This window comes from Oncorhynchus nerka, linkage group LG13 (genome assembly GCF_034236695.1).
Source record: "Oncorhynchus nerka isolate Pitt River linkage group LG13, Oner_Uvic_2.0, whole genome shotgun sequence".
Lineage (NCBI taxonomy): Eukaryota > Metazoa > Chordata > Actinopteri > Salmoniformes > Salmonidae > Oncorhynchus > Oncorhynchus nerka.
The window spans coordinates 15,402,601-15,420,225 of NC_088408.1; the positions used below are offsets into that span (position 1 = coordinate 15,402,601).

Consider the following 17,625-nt stretch of genomic DNA (forward strand, 5'->3'; position numbering starts at 1 on the left):
ACAGTTACACCAGCTCTGTCAGGAGGAATGGAAGGCTACTCAAAACATTTAACCCAAGTTAAACAATTTAAAAGGCACTGCTACCAAATACTAATTGAGTGTATGTAAACTTCTGACCCACTGGGAATGTGATGAAAGAAATAAAAAGGTGAACTAAATCATTCTCTACCATTATTCTGACATTTTACATTCTTAAAATAAAGTGATGATCCTAACTAATCACAGGGAATTTTTACTACGATTAAATGTCAGGAATTGTGAAAAACTGAGTTTAAATGTATTTGGCTAAGGTGTATGTGAACTTCCGACTTCAACTGTACATAAATAAGGTATTTGTTTATTTAATACATTTGCAAAAATGTCAAAAGAAATCGGTTTTCACTTTTGTCATTATGGAGTATTGTGTGCAGATTGCTGATGATTTTGTTTTAATGGGTCTGAATACTTTCTGAAGGCTCTGTAATCCTATTCATTATCATCTAAAAGAGGCTAAACTGATCCTAAATCAGCATTCCTGCGCTTTCTGAACACGGGCCCAGAAATATGCTTTCCAAGACAAACATCAACAGTCATCTGGACATGGTTCCCCTTAGGGGAACTCAATCTTCCCATTTACTTCTCAGCCCATAAGTGATCTAAACGCAAATGCTGCGCTAAACGAGACCTGCACGCACACATGCATACGTGGAAAGAAACACACACACCTGTCCGGCGAAGATTCCGCACACACCGATGATGCACAGGATATTAAAGACGGCTGAGCCAACGATTGTCCCAACCCCCACATCACCGTGGGTGATGAAGACACCTGCACAGAGGGAGGGAGCCATCCACAATCAGCCCTGACAACAGCCATCTGGGAAAGTGTGTGTGTGTTTTTTATATTTGGATATATTGGTGTGTGTGCGTGTGTTAAATCTGGTGAAGACACACGTAGTGTCTGTCAGAAGACTGTGGGATGCGATGATTAAGTCACTTTTTTCCGGTACGCAGGTTTTTTATTAGACACTGATCATTTGGACAAATCAGTTTCCCAGGAGTTGACATCTTTCACATTTCAGAATGGGGAGGGGACATTTGGTTCATGCTTTGTCTGAAAGTTTACGTTTAGGGGAGGGAGACTTCTCTAGTATGGTTAGTGTTTCATCCCATACATCTCTCCACAAAACATAATCCAGCATCTGACGCAAATACACAACATTTTACTTCTGGGTATCAGAGATGTGTTGGTGTGTGTGTGTCATATCTTACCAATGACAGAGGCAAACAGCTCTGGAGCAGAACTCCCAGCTGCCATAAAAGTGGCTCCGGCAACATCCTCACTTAGGTCTAGTTTCTGACGGACAGAAAGAGACGAGAGAGGAGACCAGAGAGGAGACCAGAGTGCTTACTCAAGGTGAGCTTCCAAAAAGCTTTGCATTTAAAATGTGGCACTTCATGCATCTTCACACCCAAATCAATCATAGAATAGAGAAGTACTTCATTAGGAATATTTGATTCAGTTCTCAAAGAATATTGATTAGTGAAAGTATTACTCGAGAAGTAAAGTGCCAACCTAGCTACTATGTTAGCAGAAAACTTACCTGTGTTAAGAACATAAGGCCTAATATCTCTGACCATTTTCACCAGATTGTGTTCCTAACAAGGGTGGGGGGAAACTGTCCCTCACCTCACAGATCTTCTCCAGCGATGTCACAAAGTAGTCATCACAGATTATAGCCAGGGCCAGGAACATATAGAGGGCCTGTGGAGAGACGGGAGAGAAGTCATGGTGTGTGTGCGAGCATACGCGTCAAACATGAACTCAACAGAAATTGGCTTAACTGATAGGAAACTTGGCAGATCAAGGAAGGAAGGAAGGACCTAGAGAGCACTATCGACCAATCCCAAAATGGAGCCCTAACACATAGCTGCTAGGTATGACGTAGATCTGAGAGGATTAGAAACATCTAGGATTACATACCTAAGGTAATAAATGTGGGGAACATTCTACCTAACATATCTGAAGATGGAACTACTATTACCACCTAGTAGAATGATAGCCATCTGATCTGGGATTGATACAATCACGTTGAAAATTGTTTGTATATTGCTTAGACATTAACTGCAGTGCATACTGCATAATATCTGCCTAGCCTGGTCCCAGATCTATTCGTGCTGTATAGCCAACTATTGTGATCATTTTCATGCCAAATAACCATAGCAGTTGGCAAGACAGCACAAAGACGTGAGCAGGCAATTGTTCCTTAGCATTGTGGGAGTGAGAGAAAAAAAAACTATTCTATTTCAGTACAGCTGACGTGATAGATATATAAATTATAGATCAAGACTGACACTGGGTCCAGAGGGTGCTGTGCTCCAGCCCAGCCACAGGGGGCACTGTAAGACCAGTGAATAATTAGCTCCAATTTACCATTAGTCCTCTCATCTCACCCTCATAGCATTACATTAAATGAATCAAGATTCTTCTTAACTTGACACATATTACATGTGAAATGTATTTTATTTATACAGCAAGTCGATTAAGAACACATTCATATTTACAATGAAGACCTGTAAAATTGAGGAAAGGTTCCTAGACCAGGGCTGAACCCAGCGGGACAGAACCCCCAGACCAGGGCTGAACCCAGCGGGACAGAACCCCCAGACCAGGGCTGAACCCAGCGGGACAGAACCCCCAGACCAGGGCTGAACCCAGCGGGACAGAACCCCCAGACCAGGGCTGAACCCAGCGGGACAGAACCCCCAGACCAGGGCTGAACCCAGCGGGACAGAACCCCCAGACCAGGGCTGAACCCCAGACCAGGGCTGACAGAACCCCCAGACCAGGGCTGAACCCAGCGGGACAGAACCCCCAGACCAGGGCTGAACCCAGCGGGACAGATCCCCCAGACCAGGGCTGAACCCAGCGGGACAGAACCCCTAGACCAGGGCTGAACCCAGCGGGACAGAACCCAACAGGACAAGGTTTGCTGTTAGTGAGGCAACAGAAGGGGGCAGGAGACCCTGCTTTGGGTCAAATTAGTGTGAGATCAAGCTGGTGTGGTGGAGAATGGAGACAAGGTATGCCAGTCCATTCAACCCTTAATAGGGTGTCTAATTAACACATTTTGACCAATGGGTAAAAAATACATTTTAAAAATTGGGGTGACTAAATCAGTGGAGGCCAGACCAAAAAAAAAGCAGTCAAATATCAGAAAAATAGCATCGCTTCCAGAGCATATAAAACAATACAGCTAAGATAGACATGACACGTAGTATTTTCAGATTTTAGTGTACGCTTTTACATATTAATGCAAAATTCCTGTTCTTTTTCAAAGATGTCTCTCAAAAACAAAGACAGTATCACTGTGAAATGTCAGAGCACTGAGCGTACCACAAGCTTTGTATTTGCAAAGCCTTTTACATTTAATTCAGTTTGTGTCATGTTAATTTGGCTTTTTGCGACCACCACAAGTCGCTGCGAGAAAGCGCACCGCTCGGTCAACAGAGCTCAGTGCGTATTATGGGATGTATTAGGTTACGAAATCAAACTTAGACATAATGTTAATAATATGAGACAGACCCCCTGAACGAACGATTCACAACATGAACAATCATATGTCTTGGTAAAAATGAATTTTAGAACATAAGTGAAATGTCATCACCAAAGTGCATTTGTCACCCACTCTGGGCAGTGTGAGTTGACACCCTACCCTTAGTGCCCTACCCCCAGACACCTCGTGATAATACTGGGGGTACCAGACGTTTCTTACCCACTGAAACCGAGATCACTTGACCCCTTAAATATTTTCAGGATAACAAAATACAAGATATAAACATAATTAATGTGAAGATATTGAATTAAGCCATCAGTACCCTAGCAAATATTTGTGGTGAAAACTCCAGCCATCATTCTAAGACCAAGGTCTAGGTGGAGGAATTCCCATATTACTTACACCTGTCATACCGGGGGCAATCAAGAAGTCTACCAACTAGGGCTAGGGACAAGAGGTTGATTTTGGACTGGACCAGTGAAGAAAGCATCATAATTAGTAATAGATGCATTCAAAGAGCTGCCTTACCGCCACTATGTGCAGCAGGACGGCCCCACTCTTGCGCTCGTTGTTGGTGAAAAGGTCTTCAGGGAACTCCTTGATCGCTGAGGAGAGAAAACATCACCGCATGTCAGTAATGTGCCCGATGTGCCAGATGTCCAAACTCCAAGGACGAGGTCACCTTGTGACGTGGTGGCAACACTGACCCAGAGGTTTGTAAAGACTTTGAAAATGTTCCAGTCAACTCCGAAACACATTACTTCATTTCTGTGGTGACGTGATTGACAGAAGTTTGTAAAGACACAATGCGTGTACAAATACATGTCAACTCCGAAACACGACTTCATTTCTGTTTGCATTGTGTCACCAATGGACCAATCCTCATCACCTAAAATAATGACAATGAGGTCATTCTCAAAGGGCATGAACTGGTTTGTGTGTTCAGTAGGGAGAAACAGTTTAGAACCATATATACTACCTGAACTTGTGCAATATGAAACCCTTGTTTTCCATTGCAAACATTTCAAAGAGCTTTCTTTACAGTGTGCCCTACTGAACACGGACCTGATAGAGTGCAAGGAAGCTAGGTGGCGACACAGACACAAGGCTCATTCACCACCTCTAAACCTGGCCAGAAGCCCATGAGAAAAAAAACCACCAGAAGCCCTTTAAACCTGGCCAGAACACAGGTTGACCCCTGACTCTACTGATCCCTGTACTGCCCAAAAACGTAGTCACTCTGCTGAGCATCTGGCCACAGCAGTGAGCAACAGACTGGCCCTCCATGGGACCCAGCTAGTGTCTGGAGTAGGAATGATGTTGTATCCACCAGAAGTCAGATATACTCCCACCTGCATGTACCTTCTCTTCCCATTACTTCCATTGTGTAGAAGAATGTCACAGGCAATCAGGATACCAGACCATGAAGTTATATGATCCTAGATTGTCCAAAAGCCCCCATAGGCTACGTGTAGATCAGCTCTCCTGCATTTGCACATGCCTTGATACAATAGTCATGCATTACAGTTCAAAAACCAGCAGAAGTACTAAGCACAGTTTCATACTAAGTACGCACCAATAACCTACATTTGATCTTCTGCGGCATATAGACTCATGAAATGGCAATGATCACCTGAGACCCTATACCAGTGCACCTGTCACACACCTAGTGCAATACACCGTCTATATACATTAGATGGCGCTCATGACTGATTCACTAACCCAAGTTCTAAATCCTCCTTGGCAACATTGCTTTGGCCCAACTCTTCCAATGGATATCATATGATATTACAGTGGCCTATGACATCCCTTCCCCAGTAGACATGCAGGTAGGGACGAGGAAAGAGAGCGTTTAAATGTCAGATCGGGGATTCCCGTTGGTCGCTGTCCATGGTGCTTAATCTCCGCTAGCAGCATTAATTGTTTATATTAGCGCAGTGTCGGTACTTTGCTACGTGACAAAGTCCCCACAGAGAAATGTCTGAGTCCTCCCAAGGTCGGATGCTGCATGTCACAACAGATAGTCAACAAAGGCAATATGTGAAATTCAGTGCGGAAAAATATTACACCACTGACTAGATTTTGCCTATTGTATTTATGAAGGCAGTCATTGTGGCGAAAGCTTGGTGTAGACTACTGTTCTGGAGATCACAGGTGCAATAAATTAAAACGACAGCTGCGCACGAGGAGGCTTTGTACTCGAGTGGCATTATGTAACACAACAATAACATTAATAGCCCAATTCAAAAATACTATAGGCATCATTAACTTGACTCATTTGGCAATGACGACTACAAAGCTTAGAGGAATCAAATAGAGCTGCCATCCAAGTAAATAACATACGTTTCCCCTAGAGTGGCTTTAACCCGCTCTCTGTACAGTCCACGTTTGCCCGTTACGTCTTCCAATACTGACTGGGGTGTTCTGAGAGTCAATCAATAATTGAATGGCTCTACCAGCCATCACCATCTCTCCCTCTTTGCAGTTGATGGCACAATCCCTTGGTGCCACGATGCAATCAGATCTGGCTGTGCGCGTGGTATAAATAGGTACGATAGCAAAAAAGTACTTAGAGGACGCGACCGGGAGCTAGCGCACAGTTGGGCGGACGGAGGGGTTCGCCTCTCGCTCACCGCGTTGTAAACAGTGAACCGGACACCGTTTGCGCAGGGTTTGCCCGTGTCCTTCCCTGCGAAGGTCAGTCCGGACAGGAACATGCTTCAACAGCCCTTTGCCACACGGGGATAGGCGGGGAGTTTGCTAGGCTACTGCTACAGCAGACAGAAAGGGGAGCAGCCCTTAGGCGTGAGCGTGCTGCTTGATTAAATGACGCGTCTCAAACCTGGCCCAAGAATAGCATCATATAGACTAGCTAGATTAACACCCTCACATAAGGACAAGGTTATCTATATGCTCGCTTTGTGCCAAATGTCTCGCTATTAATTGGAAGAACGTCATAATGCATCGATATATAATTTATCCGACAGTGTTGTTTAAACATTGGTAATCTGCGGTTTCTACATCAATTTTTGTTTACAAACGTAATTGTAAACAAACACCATATCATTAAAGCATGGTTAAAACTATCATTTTGATTTAATGGATGGTCAGTCCTTGCCTCCATAGCTCTGTCCATGAGTTTGAGAGGGGTTACATTAATCCAGCCCATCCCTCAGCTGTTCACCAAATCAGTGGTGGGGTTGTCGATTTATTTTTCCAAATGCAGATTCACCCTTTAAAAAAATGCGGCACACAAGTGGGATCCAGAGGTGACGGCAGTTGCACTGACAACCCGCTGCTGTGTTCCTCAGGTTGTTGCAGCTGGTCAGTGTGAAACAATGTGTAGAACCCTTTTGGGGATATCTCGTTGGAGTAGGCTATGTATCATTCCGTTTCAACCGGAGTCAACTTTGAAATAATGTTCTTGGTGGATAATTATTTTTATTTTTAAATCAACATTCCTGAACATGGTACACACAAATTGAAACGCAGGCTCTCACCACCCTTCCTACCCATGCATAAGATAGGTATATCTGTGTACCAGCTAAGTGTGTAAAATGGACACTGCACCACTTTGATATGAATGTTAAGTGGCACACCATACATTAATGCACTGCCACAATGCAACTTCAAAATCACATGCAGTGATACACCTTGGCCCCGGTATAGACACTCAAGTTGTACAACTGATGCATGACACAATGGTTGTGATCCAACGGAGAGTTTCCAAAGTCGGGATTTATTATTGTTTAGAAAAACTCCTTTCTGTTATGAATCACATCTCGTGCCAAATGTTGAGTGTACAGGACCCTAATCCACAAAGTCATACTAAAAGCATTCCAATGTGAATCAATTTCAACTAGAATACCTTTAGTTATGACAAAACAACGTGCAAAGTAGTAGGCTAAGATAAAGTCTGAGTGACATATTGCACACATGCAAAGTTAAAATAGTTTGGTGCCCTTAAATAATATGTTAACTTCTATCATATTAGATTCTGTGCCAACGTCACCACATCTTTACGTCACATGAGCTGAGCCATCTGACTCAGACAAAATACAATGTTAAAAATGATTTTATTTCCACGATGACCTTTTTAAAAATGCCCAAGTAGTATTTTAGTCAGTCTACAAAATGTACATTCTATCGATATTGTTTTCCACAACGGCAGTTAGTGTAAACCGGCACTAATGTGTAGCATTAACAAACTACATTTTGTACCACGTAAATACATAGTGTTCTCAATGGACCTTGTGAAAAGGACAACAGCAGAATAACCTCCTTTGTCACATTGTTGTTGAATTTGTTTGGGATTGTTTCATTGGGAAGTCTAACTGGGAAGGCAGAGAGAAACGTCTATTAATAAATCACTGGCTTTTCTGTTTGGACACCTGACGAGTGGCGGCTGCTTATGCAAGAAAATGCTGGCAACACTTTTGTTTATCCGTCTCCTCCACACCCACACACCACAGCCCCAGGAGTAATCTAAGTCCAGAGCTCTGTTGGAGGGTTTACCAGCACAAGCCTCTGCCCTGCTAGTGCGAACCACTGGTTGGTCAATGAGATTCTTATCCAATCATCTCCTGCCACATACCAGATCCTATAGGCCACACCTGTCTGGACATTAGGCCTGTGATCATAAGTAGCTCTAGTGCTCTCCTCGCCACATCTCTCACACACTAAATACATTTGTTAAGCTTGGACTTGACAAACATATCTCCATATGTATTGGTACATCAACATGACTGAATAGGCTGTGTGTGTGTGTAGTACATGGATATGGTCTGCCATCTCTGCCAAATTTAATGTAGGCATTTCATGTTCTTATCCGGGTGCACCTAGGACTGTGGCGTCACAAAATTGCATCAGCTGGTCATTGTCATGCAAATGACTGTCGGTCTCACGGTAATTGACCGTTAATTAACAAACTAATTTAGCATCTTCTGGCTTCCACACAGCCACTGATTCAGACCTTTGGAACATCAGGGTAGCCTAGTGGTTAGAGCGTTGGACTAGTAACCGGAAGGTTGCAAGTTCAAACCCCCGAGCTGACAAGGTACAAATCTGTCGTTCTGCCCCTGAAAATTGAAAATAAGAATTTGTTCTTAACTGATCTTGCCTAGTAAAATAAAAGGTAACATTTTTTTTTTTTAAATCTACATTTTAAAAAGTCTAATAAATCCATGTAATAGTCTACACCGTCATAATAAATCCATGTAATAGTCTACACCGTCATAATAAATCCATGTAATAGTCTACACCGTCATAATAAATCCATGTAATAGTCTACACCGTCATAATAAATCCATGTAATATAATAAATCCATGTAATAGTCTACACCGTCATAATAAATCCATGTAATAGTCTACACCGTCATAATAAATCCATGTAATAGTCTACACCGTCATAATAAATCCATGTAATAGTCTACACCGTCATAATAAATCCATTATTTTAGACAGGTCTAAAGCAACATGATATGAAGAAAATGTAGTCCATTTCAGAAGAACAGAATAACATGCTCTGAGTTGTCCTTATGTTAGGTCCTGATCTGGCTATGCCAAATGGCTGTGGGATACACTAGTTCATTTAGCAGACAAGATTTGCTTAAAATTCTGTGGCATTATTTTATAGTATTAAGAATACAATTGAACAAAGCGGAATTGAATAGAACGGATATTTTCTCTAAAGGATTTGCAGGAGCGCGCATATGCGGCTATTCTGTGTTGAGGACTTAACATAGAAATAGGTACTCCTAGATGCTTAAATGAGTTAATGTAACTTGTTGTTCTACAAACGTTGGGCTATATATGTTTTGATTTTTAATTCATTGTAAGTCAGCATGACGCGACTCTAATGATGATTTTTTAAATATTTCATTCACAATTTGACAAGCAATGCCTTGAATTTCCCGACGGCATCCCCTTTGTGTGGCCGTAATGCAACCTAAAAAAATCCATTACTTTTGCGACCAGTAGCCATTGTGCCCTTGACCCGGAGTGCTGCGTTGTGCCCTTCTCCCAGAGTACTGCGCGCTCAGAAGCACCTCACATGGCTCTCCATCACGTGATTGGGTCTTTCTCACAGGCTACAAGCGAATACCGATACATCAGGGATACAACTGCGTGCATTATTATCCAATTCCGAGGTGCATAATTGAAGGTCCCCCATAGTACAAAAGTTGACCTATTTTTTTTGTGAGAAATAAATATTCCAAACATAGTCTGGGACAGTTGTGGGATACGATAGATCCCAAATTAATTAATAGGCTATTTATTCACATAAGCACAGCAATGAGCACATGGCATTACGCTATAAGCAAATATTCCATTACTGGGAAAACACCATAATCAAAAGTGACCTTAAATGCAATTATGCATGTAATGCTTTTACTACAAAAAGGTGCATTTTTATGGCGAAAATGATCTTCCTCAAAATTGAAACGTGCTGCTTATGTTGGGCTGTACACTCTTTGTAAAGTACATATGTGCTTCATTTTAAGAAGTCATTTGGCCACTTTCGTTGTGATACAAACCTTATCAAAACATATAGGCCTACATGAGTTGTGCGACTAAGACTTTAAAAAGTCAGTGAAAATATATCATTCACAAGTGATTGGCTAATATTGTCACCCATCAGACTTTTGATTTAACCCTCCTTTTGTGTTCGTTTCATGTTGATTAATTCTGTGTTCCCGGTCCAAAATGACAGCCCCGTTTTAGCTGATTATAAATCCATAATAATCCATATATTATCACCTAAATGTTGTGTTAGATCTTTTTATCAATTTAAGTTCTTGTGAACATTACAAGTTTGAACTTATATTTGCTATTCATGGCCCGTAGGCCTCAGCGTTGAGATTGCCTGCAATGACAACAAGCTCAGTCCGATGATGCTGTGACACACCACCTCAAACCATGACGGAACCTCCACCTCCAAAATCAACCCCGCTCCAGAGTACAGGCCTCGGGGTTAAGCTCGTTCCTTCGATGATAAACGCGAATCCGACGATCACCCCTGGTGAGACAAAACTGCAACTCGTCAGTGAAGAGCACTTTTTGCCAGTCCTATCTGGTCCAGCGACAGTGGATTTGTGCTCATAGGCGACGTTGTTGCCGGTGATGTCTGGTGAGCACCTGCCTTACAACAGGCATACAAGCCCTCAGTCCAGCCTCTCTCAGCCTATTGCAGACAGTCTGAGCACTGATGGAGGGATTGTGTGTTCCTGGTGTAGCTCGGGCAGATGTTGCCATCCTGTACCTGTCCCGCAGGTGTGATGTTCGGATCTACCGATCCTGTGCAGGTTTTGTTAGATGTGGTCTGCCACTGCGAGGACAATCAGCTGTCAATCCTGTAGCACTGTCTTAGGTGTCTCACAGTACAGACATTGTAATTTATTGCCCTGGCCACATCTGCAGTCCTCATGCCTCCTTGCAGCATGCCTAAGGCACGTTCACACAGATGAGCAGGGACCCTGGGCATCTTTCTTTTGGTGTTTTTCAGTCAGTAGAAAGGCCTCTTTAGTGTCCTAACTGTGACCTTAATTACCTACCCTCTGTAAGCTGTTAGTGTCTTAACGACCGTTCTACAGGTGCATGTTCATTAATTGTTTATGGTTCATTGAACAAGCATGGGAAACAGTGTTTAAACCCTTTACAATGAAGATCTGTGAAGTTATTTGGATTTTTACAAATTATCCTTGAAAGACAGGGTCCTGAAAAAGGGATGTTTCTTTTTTTGCTGAGTTTATTAAATAAGATATGTGAAATTAGTTTGGATTTAGAATGGACCCTTATCATGCAGCTGTATCGAAAAAGGGGCAGGCGAAAAAAAAAAATGTAATCTATGCACTTAAAGAACGAATGGAGGACGCTTTTCCCCGTGGTTTATCTTCATGCCAGCCAGGTAGGCTACGCTCCTGTAGTAACGAGAGGCTACGCTCCTGTAGTAACGAGAGGCTACGCTCCTGTAGTAACGAGAGGCTACGCTCCTGTAGTAACGAGAGGCTACGCTCCTGTAGTAACGAGAGGCTACGCTCCTGTAGTAACGAGAGGCTACGCTCCTGTAGTAACGAGAGGCTACGCTCCTGTAGTAACGAGAGGCTACGCTCCTGTTGTAAAGGCTACGCTCCTGTTGTAAAGGCTACGCTCCTGTTGTAAAGGCTACGCTCCTGTTGTAAAGGCTACGCTCCTGTTGTAAAGGCTACGCTCCTGTTGTAAAGGCTATACTCCTGTTGTAAAGAGAAGCAATGTGCTTAATGTTAGGAAAGTTGAAAAATAAATAGTAAGCCTATAGAAAGCTGATGGGATCCTCATTGTTTTAAATAGAGGCCATCACTCTGTTCTCCTACAATTGCATAGCCTACAGAAATGTTGCGCAACATGAGCTCATGGGCTTTCATTAAGTGTTTGATTAGATTTTCAAGTACATTTGCATTGATGTCAGAGTGATTAGAGGGACAATAGAGTGTTGAGTACCAGGCAGTTAGGAAGTTTGGTAGGCTACTAATGACCATCAGCAACATCAGAGCTTGAAGAAGCCTAATTACCGTAACTAAACGGTCACGTGGAATTTGACTGACTTCATGACCACCGGTGTGGCGTTAATACGGTCACAGCAGAAGCCCTAGGTGCACCTTTCAAAAAGTCCATTCACTTATCAGCCATAATCAAACAGAACACATTAACTATGCTGTAATTTAATGCATGTAGTCGGTAATGTGACTGATAGATGTATGCGGAGGCCTTACATAACAGGGCTCAGTATAGGGGTTCGTCTATCTGTTGTCCTGGACCCATATCAGGACAGACCGACCACGCATCACACTAGCCAGTTCTGATACCATTCTGCCAAGGACTAAACCAGATCAATAAGGTTCCCCACAAGAAATGCCATTACTAAAATTCATACCATAGCATGACAGAATATTACATTCTGATTAGTCAAGAGGGTGTTGATTATTTTCTGAAATACGTACTGCAAAACATAATATTCAACTGGAAAATGTAAATGATGAAAGTTGCAAGTAACGAATCGTAATTCATTATTTGTAGATAATTACTCATTTGCATGACCAGATTGTCATTCGTTATGCCTGCCAATGATGTCTTAGGTACACAAGAATTATGTGACATCATCAATGGAGGCCCACATCATACCGTCTACTCTGGGGAGCTGGTCAGGGTCAGGCTGAACATCTGAGCATGTTGCCGTGGCACCTAGAAACCATGTCAACACTGCAAATCCCACTGTTGGCATGTGGCGGTTGACGTACCAGTCCAAGCTGTGCCTCCCCATCACATGGCTGGGTAAACCCACTCCACAACAGCCGCGCGCACACACACACACACACACCCTTGATGTGCACATACAGAGACACACAGAAATGTCATTGACACACACACACATACACCTTCTGCTCCAGTAGATTGACGACACAAGAGTCCCTTCAGACATCATATGGCAGCAGAGTGACAGGGCCGCAGAGTGACAGGGCCGCAGAGTGACAGGGCCGCAGAGTGACAGGGCCGCAGAGTGACAGGGCCGCAGAGTGACAGGGCAGCAGAGTGACAGGGCAGCAGAGTGACAGGGGAAGCAGACTTGTTGGACCAGTAGATTGCTGCTTCAATAACCTAACTGTGTAATGGGGTGATAGGTAAAACAAGTCCCCCTAAAGGATCACTCCATGGACATGCAACAAACGCTTATAGCAGTGGGTCCTATTCAGAATGTACTTCGTGGCCAAATCAATGCATGGCTGAATTATAAAATTGCTGCATTGCTCTAAACAGCTAATTGATGTAAAAACCATACACTCATGAATAATATACAAAAGTGTTGAGTCAAACCTCTCAATGGTGAGCGAGAATGGGACTTGAATACAAATACATGAATAAATGAGAGTCTGATGTGGGCGTGTTGGACAAGATAGATATGAACATATAGACATGAACGAGAGAAGGTGCTGCATGCAGCACAGGACAGTCACTCCCCCATTCTTCTACTGGGTTCTGGGGCAGCACAGGACAGTCACTCCCCCATTCTTCTACTGGGTTCTGGGGCAGCACAGGACAGTCACTCCCCCATTCTTCTACTGAGTTCTGGGGCAGCACAGGACAGTCACTCCCCCATTCTTCTACTGGGATCTGGGGCAGCACAGGACAGTCACTCCCCCATTCTTCTACTGGGTTCTGGGGAAGCACAGGACAGTCACTCCCCCATTCTTCTACTGGGATCTGGGGCAGCACAGGACAGTCACTCCCCCATTCTTCTACTGGGTTCTGGGGAAGCACAGGACAGTCACTCCCCCATTCTTCTACTGGGTTCTGGGGCAGCACAGGACAGTCACTCCCCCATTCTTCTACTGGGTTCTGGGGCAGCACAGGACAGTCACTCCCCCATTCTTCTACTGGGTTCTGGGGCAGCACAGGACAGTCACTCCCCCATTCTTCTACTGGGGTCTGGGCAGCACAGTCACTCTCCCATTCTTCTACTGGGGTCTGGGCAGCACAGGACAGTCACTCCCCCATTCTTCTACCGGGGTCTGGGCAGCACAGGACAGTCACTCCCCCATTCTTCTACCGGGGTCTGGGCAGCACAGGACAGTCACTCCCCCATTCTTCTACTGGGGTCTGTGCAGCACAGGACAGTCACTCCCCCATTCTTCTACTGGGTTCTGGGGCAGCACAGGACAGTCACTCCCCCATTCTTCTACTGGGTTCTGGGGCAGCACAGGACAGTCACTCCCCCATTCTTCTACTGGGTTCTGGGGCAGCACAGGACAGTCACTCCCCCATTCTTCTACTGGGTTCTGGGGCAGCACAGGACAGTCACTCCCCCATTCTTCTACTGGGTTCTGGGGCAGCACAGGACAGTCACTCCCCCATTCTTCTACTGGGGTCTGGGCAGCACAGTCACTCTCCCATTCTTCTACTGGGGTCTGGGCAGCACAGGACAGTCACTCCCCCATTCTTCTACCGGGGTCTGGGCAGCACAGGACAGTCACTCCCCCATTCTTCTACTGGGGTCTGTGCAGCACAGGACAGTCACTCCCCCATTCTTCTACTGGGGTCTGGGCAGCACAGGACAGTCACTCCCCCATTCTACTGGGTTCTGGGCAGCACAGGAGTCACTCACCCATTCTACTGGGTTCTGGTCATTTAGTGCCTGCAACGTTTTAAAAACATATTGCAATGGAAATGCCCGCTTCTTGTTGGACCCATTTCAGTCCGCTTCCATCCGTTTGGTGCCAAATGAACAGGGCCCTATATAGCTCTTCCTGTTGGCATGCGAGCAAGAAAGCGGAAGGAAGGTCATGTTCCAATATGAGGAAGCTGCAGCAGCATAATCCCCTACTTGTGTAATTCCCCTTTTAAAATGCTTCCTTCTGGTGTTTCCCCAGAGTTGATTAACCTGCTTGACTCGCCACCGAAAGATGGCAAGCAGGGAGGGCGGGCTGGAGAGCGGGGCGGGCTGGAGAGGGGGGCGGGCTGGAGAGGGGGGCGGGCTGCAACAACCGGCAGGCTACCGTTTCTAAACGGGTCACATCTGCCCAACCGTCGCCCCTTAAATCAATTTTCCCAACACTACAGCCTTTAATGTACCGCACTTTCTCCAACCCTCTCTCCCTCACAGACACCAACACTGCAGTTTCAAGGCTGCCAGTGTCATGATGTTTCAGCTGTGGGCAGTGTGACTCACCTTCCCAGGATCACCCCTGCCAAATCATGCAACATGTACACACACACCTCCACCTCTCTCCTGCAGATTAGTGTGATGGAGTATCTAAAACCAATGTAATCAAAATCCCCCCAGGGATTATTACATACTACAAACAAGGCTATACTAAAACCTTTGCTTTATGGTTCAGTTTCACTTCTAATACACCATAAGCATATTAATTATGCTACTGGAATAAGTCAATGTATTCCTCCTATGATTTAACCTTGCAATCGAGTAAGTGCCTGTAACAAAGTACAATTCAAAAGCAAGTTGTTCACTCGCCAATTTGGTTGACTTCCCCCTGTAGGGGCAAATAAAACACTCAAGTTTTGCAATAAAACAGAACTGCTTTCACTCAGAATTATTATATGCTGTCAAATTAGGCAGAACTACAGTTCCAGCTGAACTAGTTACAACTACAGCAGAACTACAGTTCCAGCTGAACTAGTTACAACTACAGCAGAACTACAGTTCCAGCTGAACTAGTTACAACTACAGCAGAGATACAGTTCCAGCTGAACTAGTTACAACTACAGCAGAGATACAGTTCCAGCTGAACTAGTTACAACTACAGCAGAGATACAGTTCCAGCTGAACTAGTTACAACTACAGCAGAGATACAGTTCCAGCTGAACTAGTTACAACTACAGCAGAGATACAGTTCCAGCTGAACTAGTTACAACTACAGCAGAGATACAGTTCCAGCTGAACTAGTTACAACTACAGCAGAGATACAGTTCCAGCTGAACTAGTTACAACTACAGCAGAGATACAGTTCCAACTGAACTAGTTACAACTACAGCAGAACTACAGTTCCAACTATTTAGAGCAGAACTACAGTTCCCATTCATCATTGGGCCAGTCAAAGGGGAATTGAGATCTCTAAACACACATTTTAATTATATAAAAGGGGGTAATGATGACTCAAGAAAATAAAAGAATACAGAAGCATTCCAGTTGATATGATACTGTGAATGAAGTCAAATATCAAACATTCATTTAATTTGATGCCTGTGTTTCATAGTCTAGTGTACCAGCAACATAATTCTTAGCTTTTTTAATAACGTCTATTTCTAAGAACGTAATATTGCTAAACGCCCAATAAACATCATTTACGATAATGGTCTTCATCAAGCGTCCTCCGCCTCTGATCAACATTAGCACCTCTGGTGAACCCAGGAAAGGACTTTCTCCTACTGAGCATAGAGATGATGATGTTGAAGAAAGAGAAGACCAAAGCAAGTGAAAGACAATAACATTGGCCTAATTACACACAGCATAAAAAAAGGCCTTTGATAATAATAATCATTCTCAACCATTCAGTTTACCCTGGTGCCATCCCCAACCCATCTCTCCCTGCTCTGTCCCAGGGGGCCGAGGGGGAGATGCCAGGATGCTCCATGGTCGTCCCGGTCACACTTTGAGAGCACATTTCTGGAAACACAACCAGACTGTCAAATGAGCATATTTTCATATGAGAAAGACATATGGTCGGCCAGGAGAATGTAGAACAAGAGAGGAGAGGAGGAATGAATGGGGCAGTCTGTCTGAAGGGGGCAAGAAGGCCTTGGATGAGAAGAAAAGGTAATCCCCCTCGGGATTAGAAGTACTACGATTTCCAGCTCATAATCTTGTCAACTGGCACTAGTCTCAAAAGGACCCTACTGCGTTTAAATAAAGTTAACAAAAATGCTATGCACTTGACAATGTAAATCCAATATACTTTGAGAGTAATAAAACAAATTAACTCTACAAAATAAATTTGTAGAGTAAAAGTGTTAACTCATTAGGTTTATGGAGGCTTTGCTTGAACAATTCAACACAAACCAAAGTTCCTCTTATAATAACAGGATGCTTCAACCTTCAACACTTCCAGTGAGGCCCTTCAACCTTCAACACTTCCAGTGAGGCCCTCAAACGGTTGTGCTCTTTGTGGACAGTAATGAGAAACTGTCAGTCTCCATTAGGTCAAACATGTCACAAAGGAGCTATACACACACACACTGCTCAAAAAAATAAAGGGAACACAAACACAATGTAACTCCAAGTCAATCACACTTCTGTGAAATCAAACTGTCCACTTAGGAAGCAACACTGATTGACAATACATTTCACATGCGGTTGTGCAAATGGAATAGACAACAGGTGGAAATTATAGGCAATTAGAAAGACACCCCCAATAAAGGAGTGGTTCTGCAGGTGGTGACCACAGACCACTTCTCAGTTCCTATGCTTCCTGGCTGATGTTTTGGTCACTTTTGAATGCTGGCGGTGCTTTCACTCTAGTGGTAGCATGAGACGGAGTCTACAACCCACACAAGTGGCTCAGGTAGTGCAGCTCATCCAGGATGGCACATCAATGCGAGC

The 17,625-nt window shown here is 44.0% G+C and overlaps 1 protein-coding gene across 1 annotated transcript in view; it reads right to left on the reverse strand.

Moving 5' to 3' along the window:
- LOC115139158 (sodium/potassium/calcium exchanger 4-like) overlaps positions 1-17,625 on the reverse strand; it is a 49,107-nt gene that overhangs the window by 23,564 nt on the left and 7,918 nt on the right. The window contains exons 3-6 of the mRNA XM_029676291.2: positions 4,065-4,141; positions 1,670-1,744; positions 1,252-1,336; positions 705-808 (exon numbers count right to left, since the gene is read on the reverse strand). Of these exons, the coding sequence (XP_029532151.1) occupies positions 705-808; positions 1,252-1,336; positions 1,670-1,744; positions 4,065-4,141 (341 nt within the window). The remainder of the gene's footprint in view (positions 1-704; positions 809-1,251; positions 1,337-1,669; positions 1,745-4,064; positions 4,142-17,625) is intronic.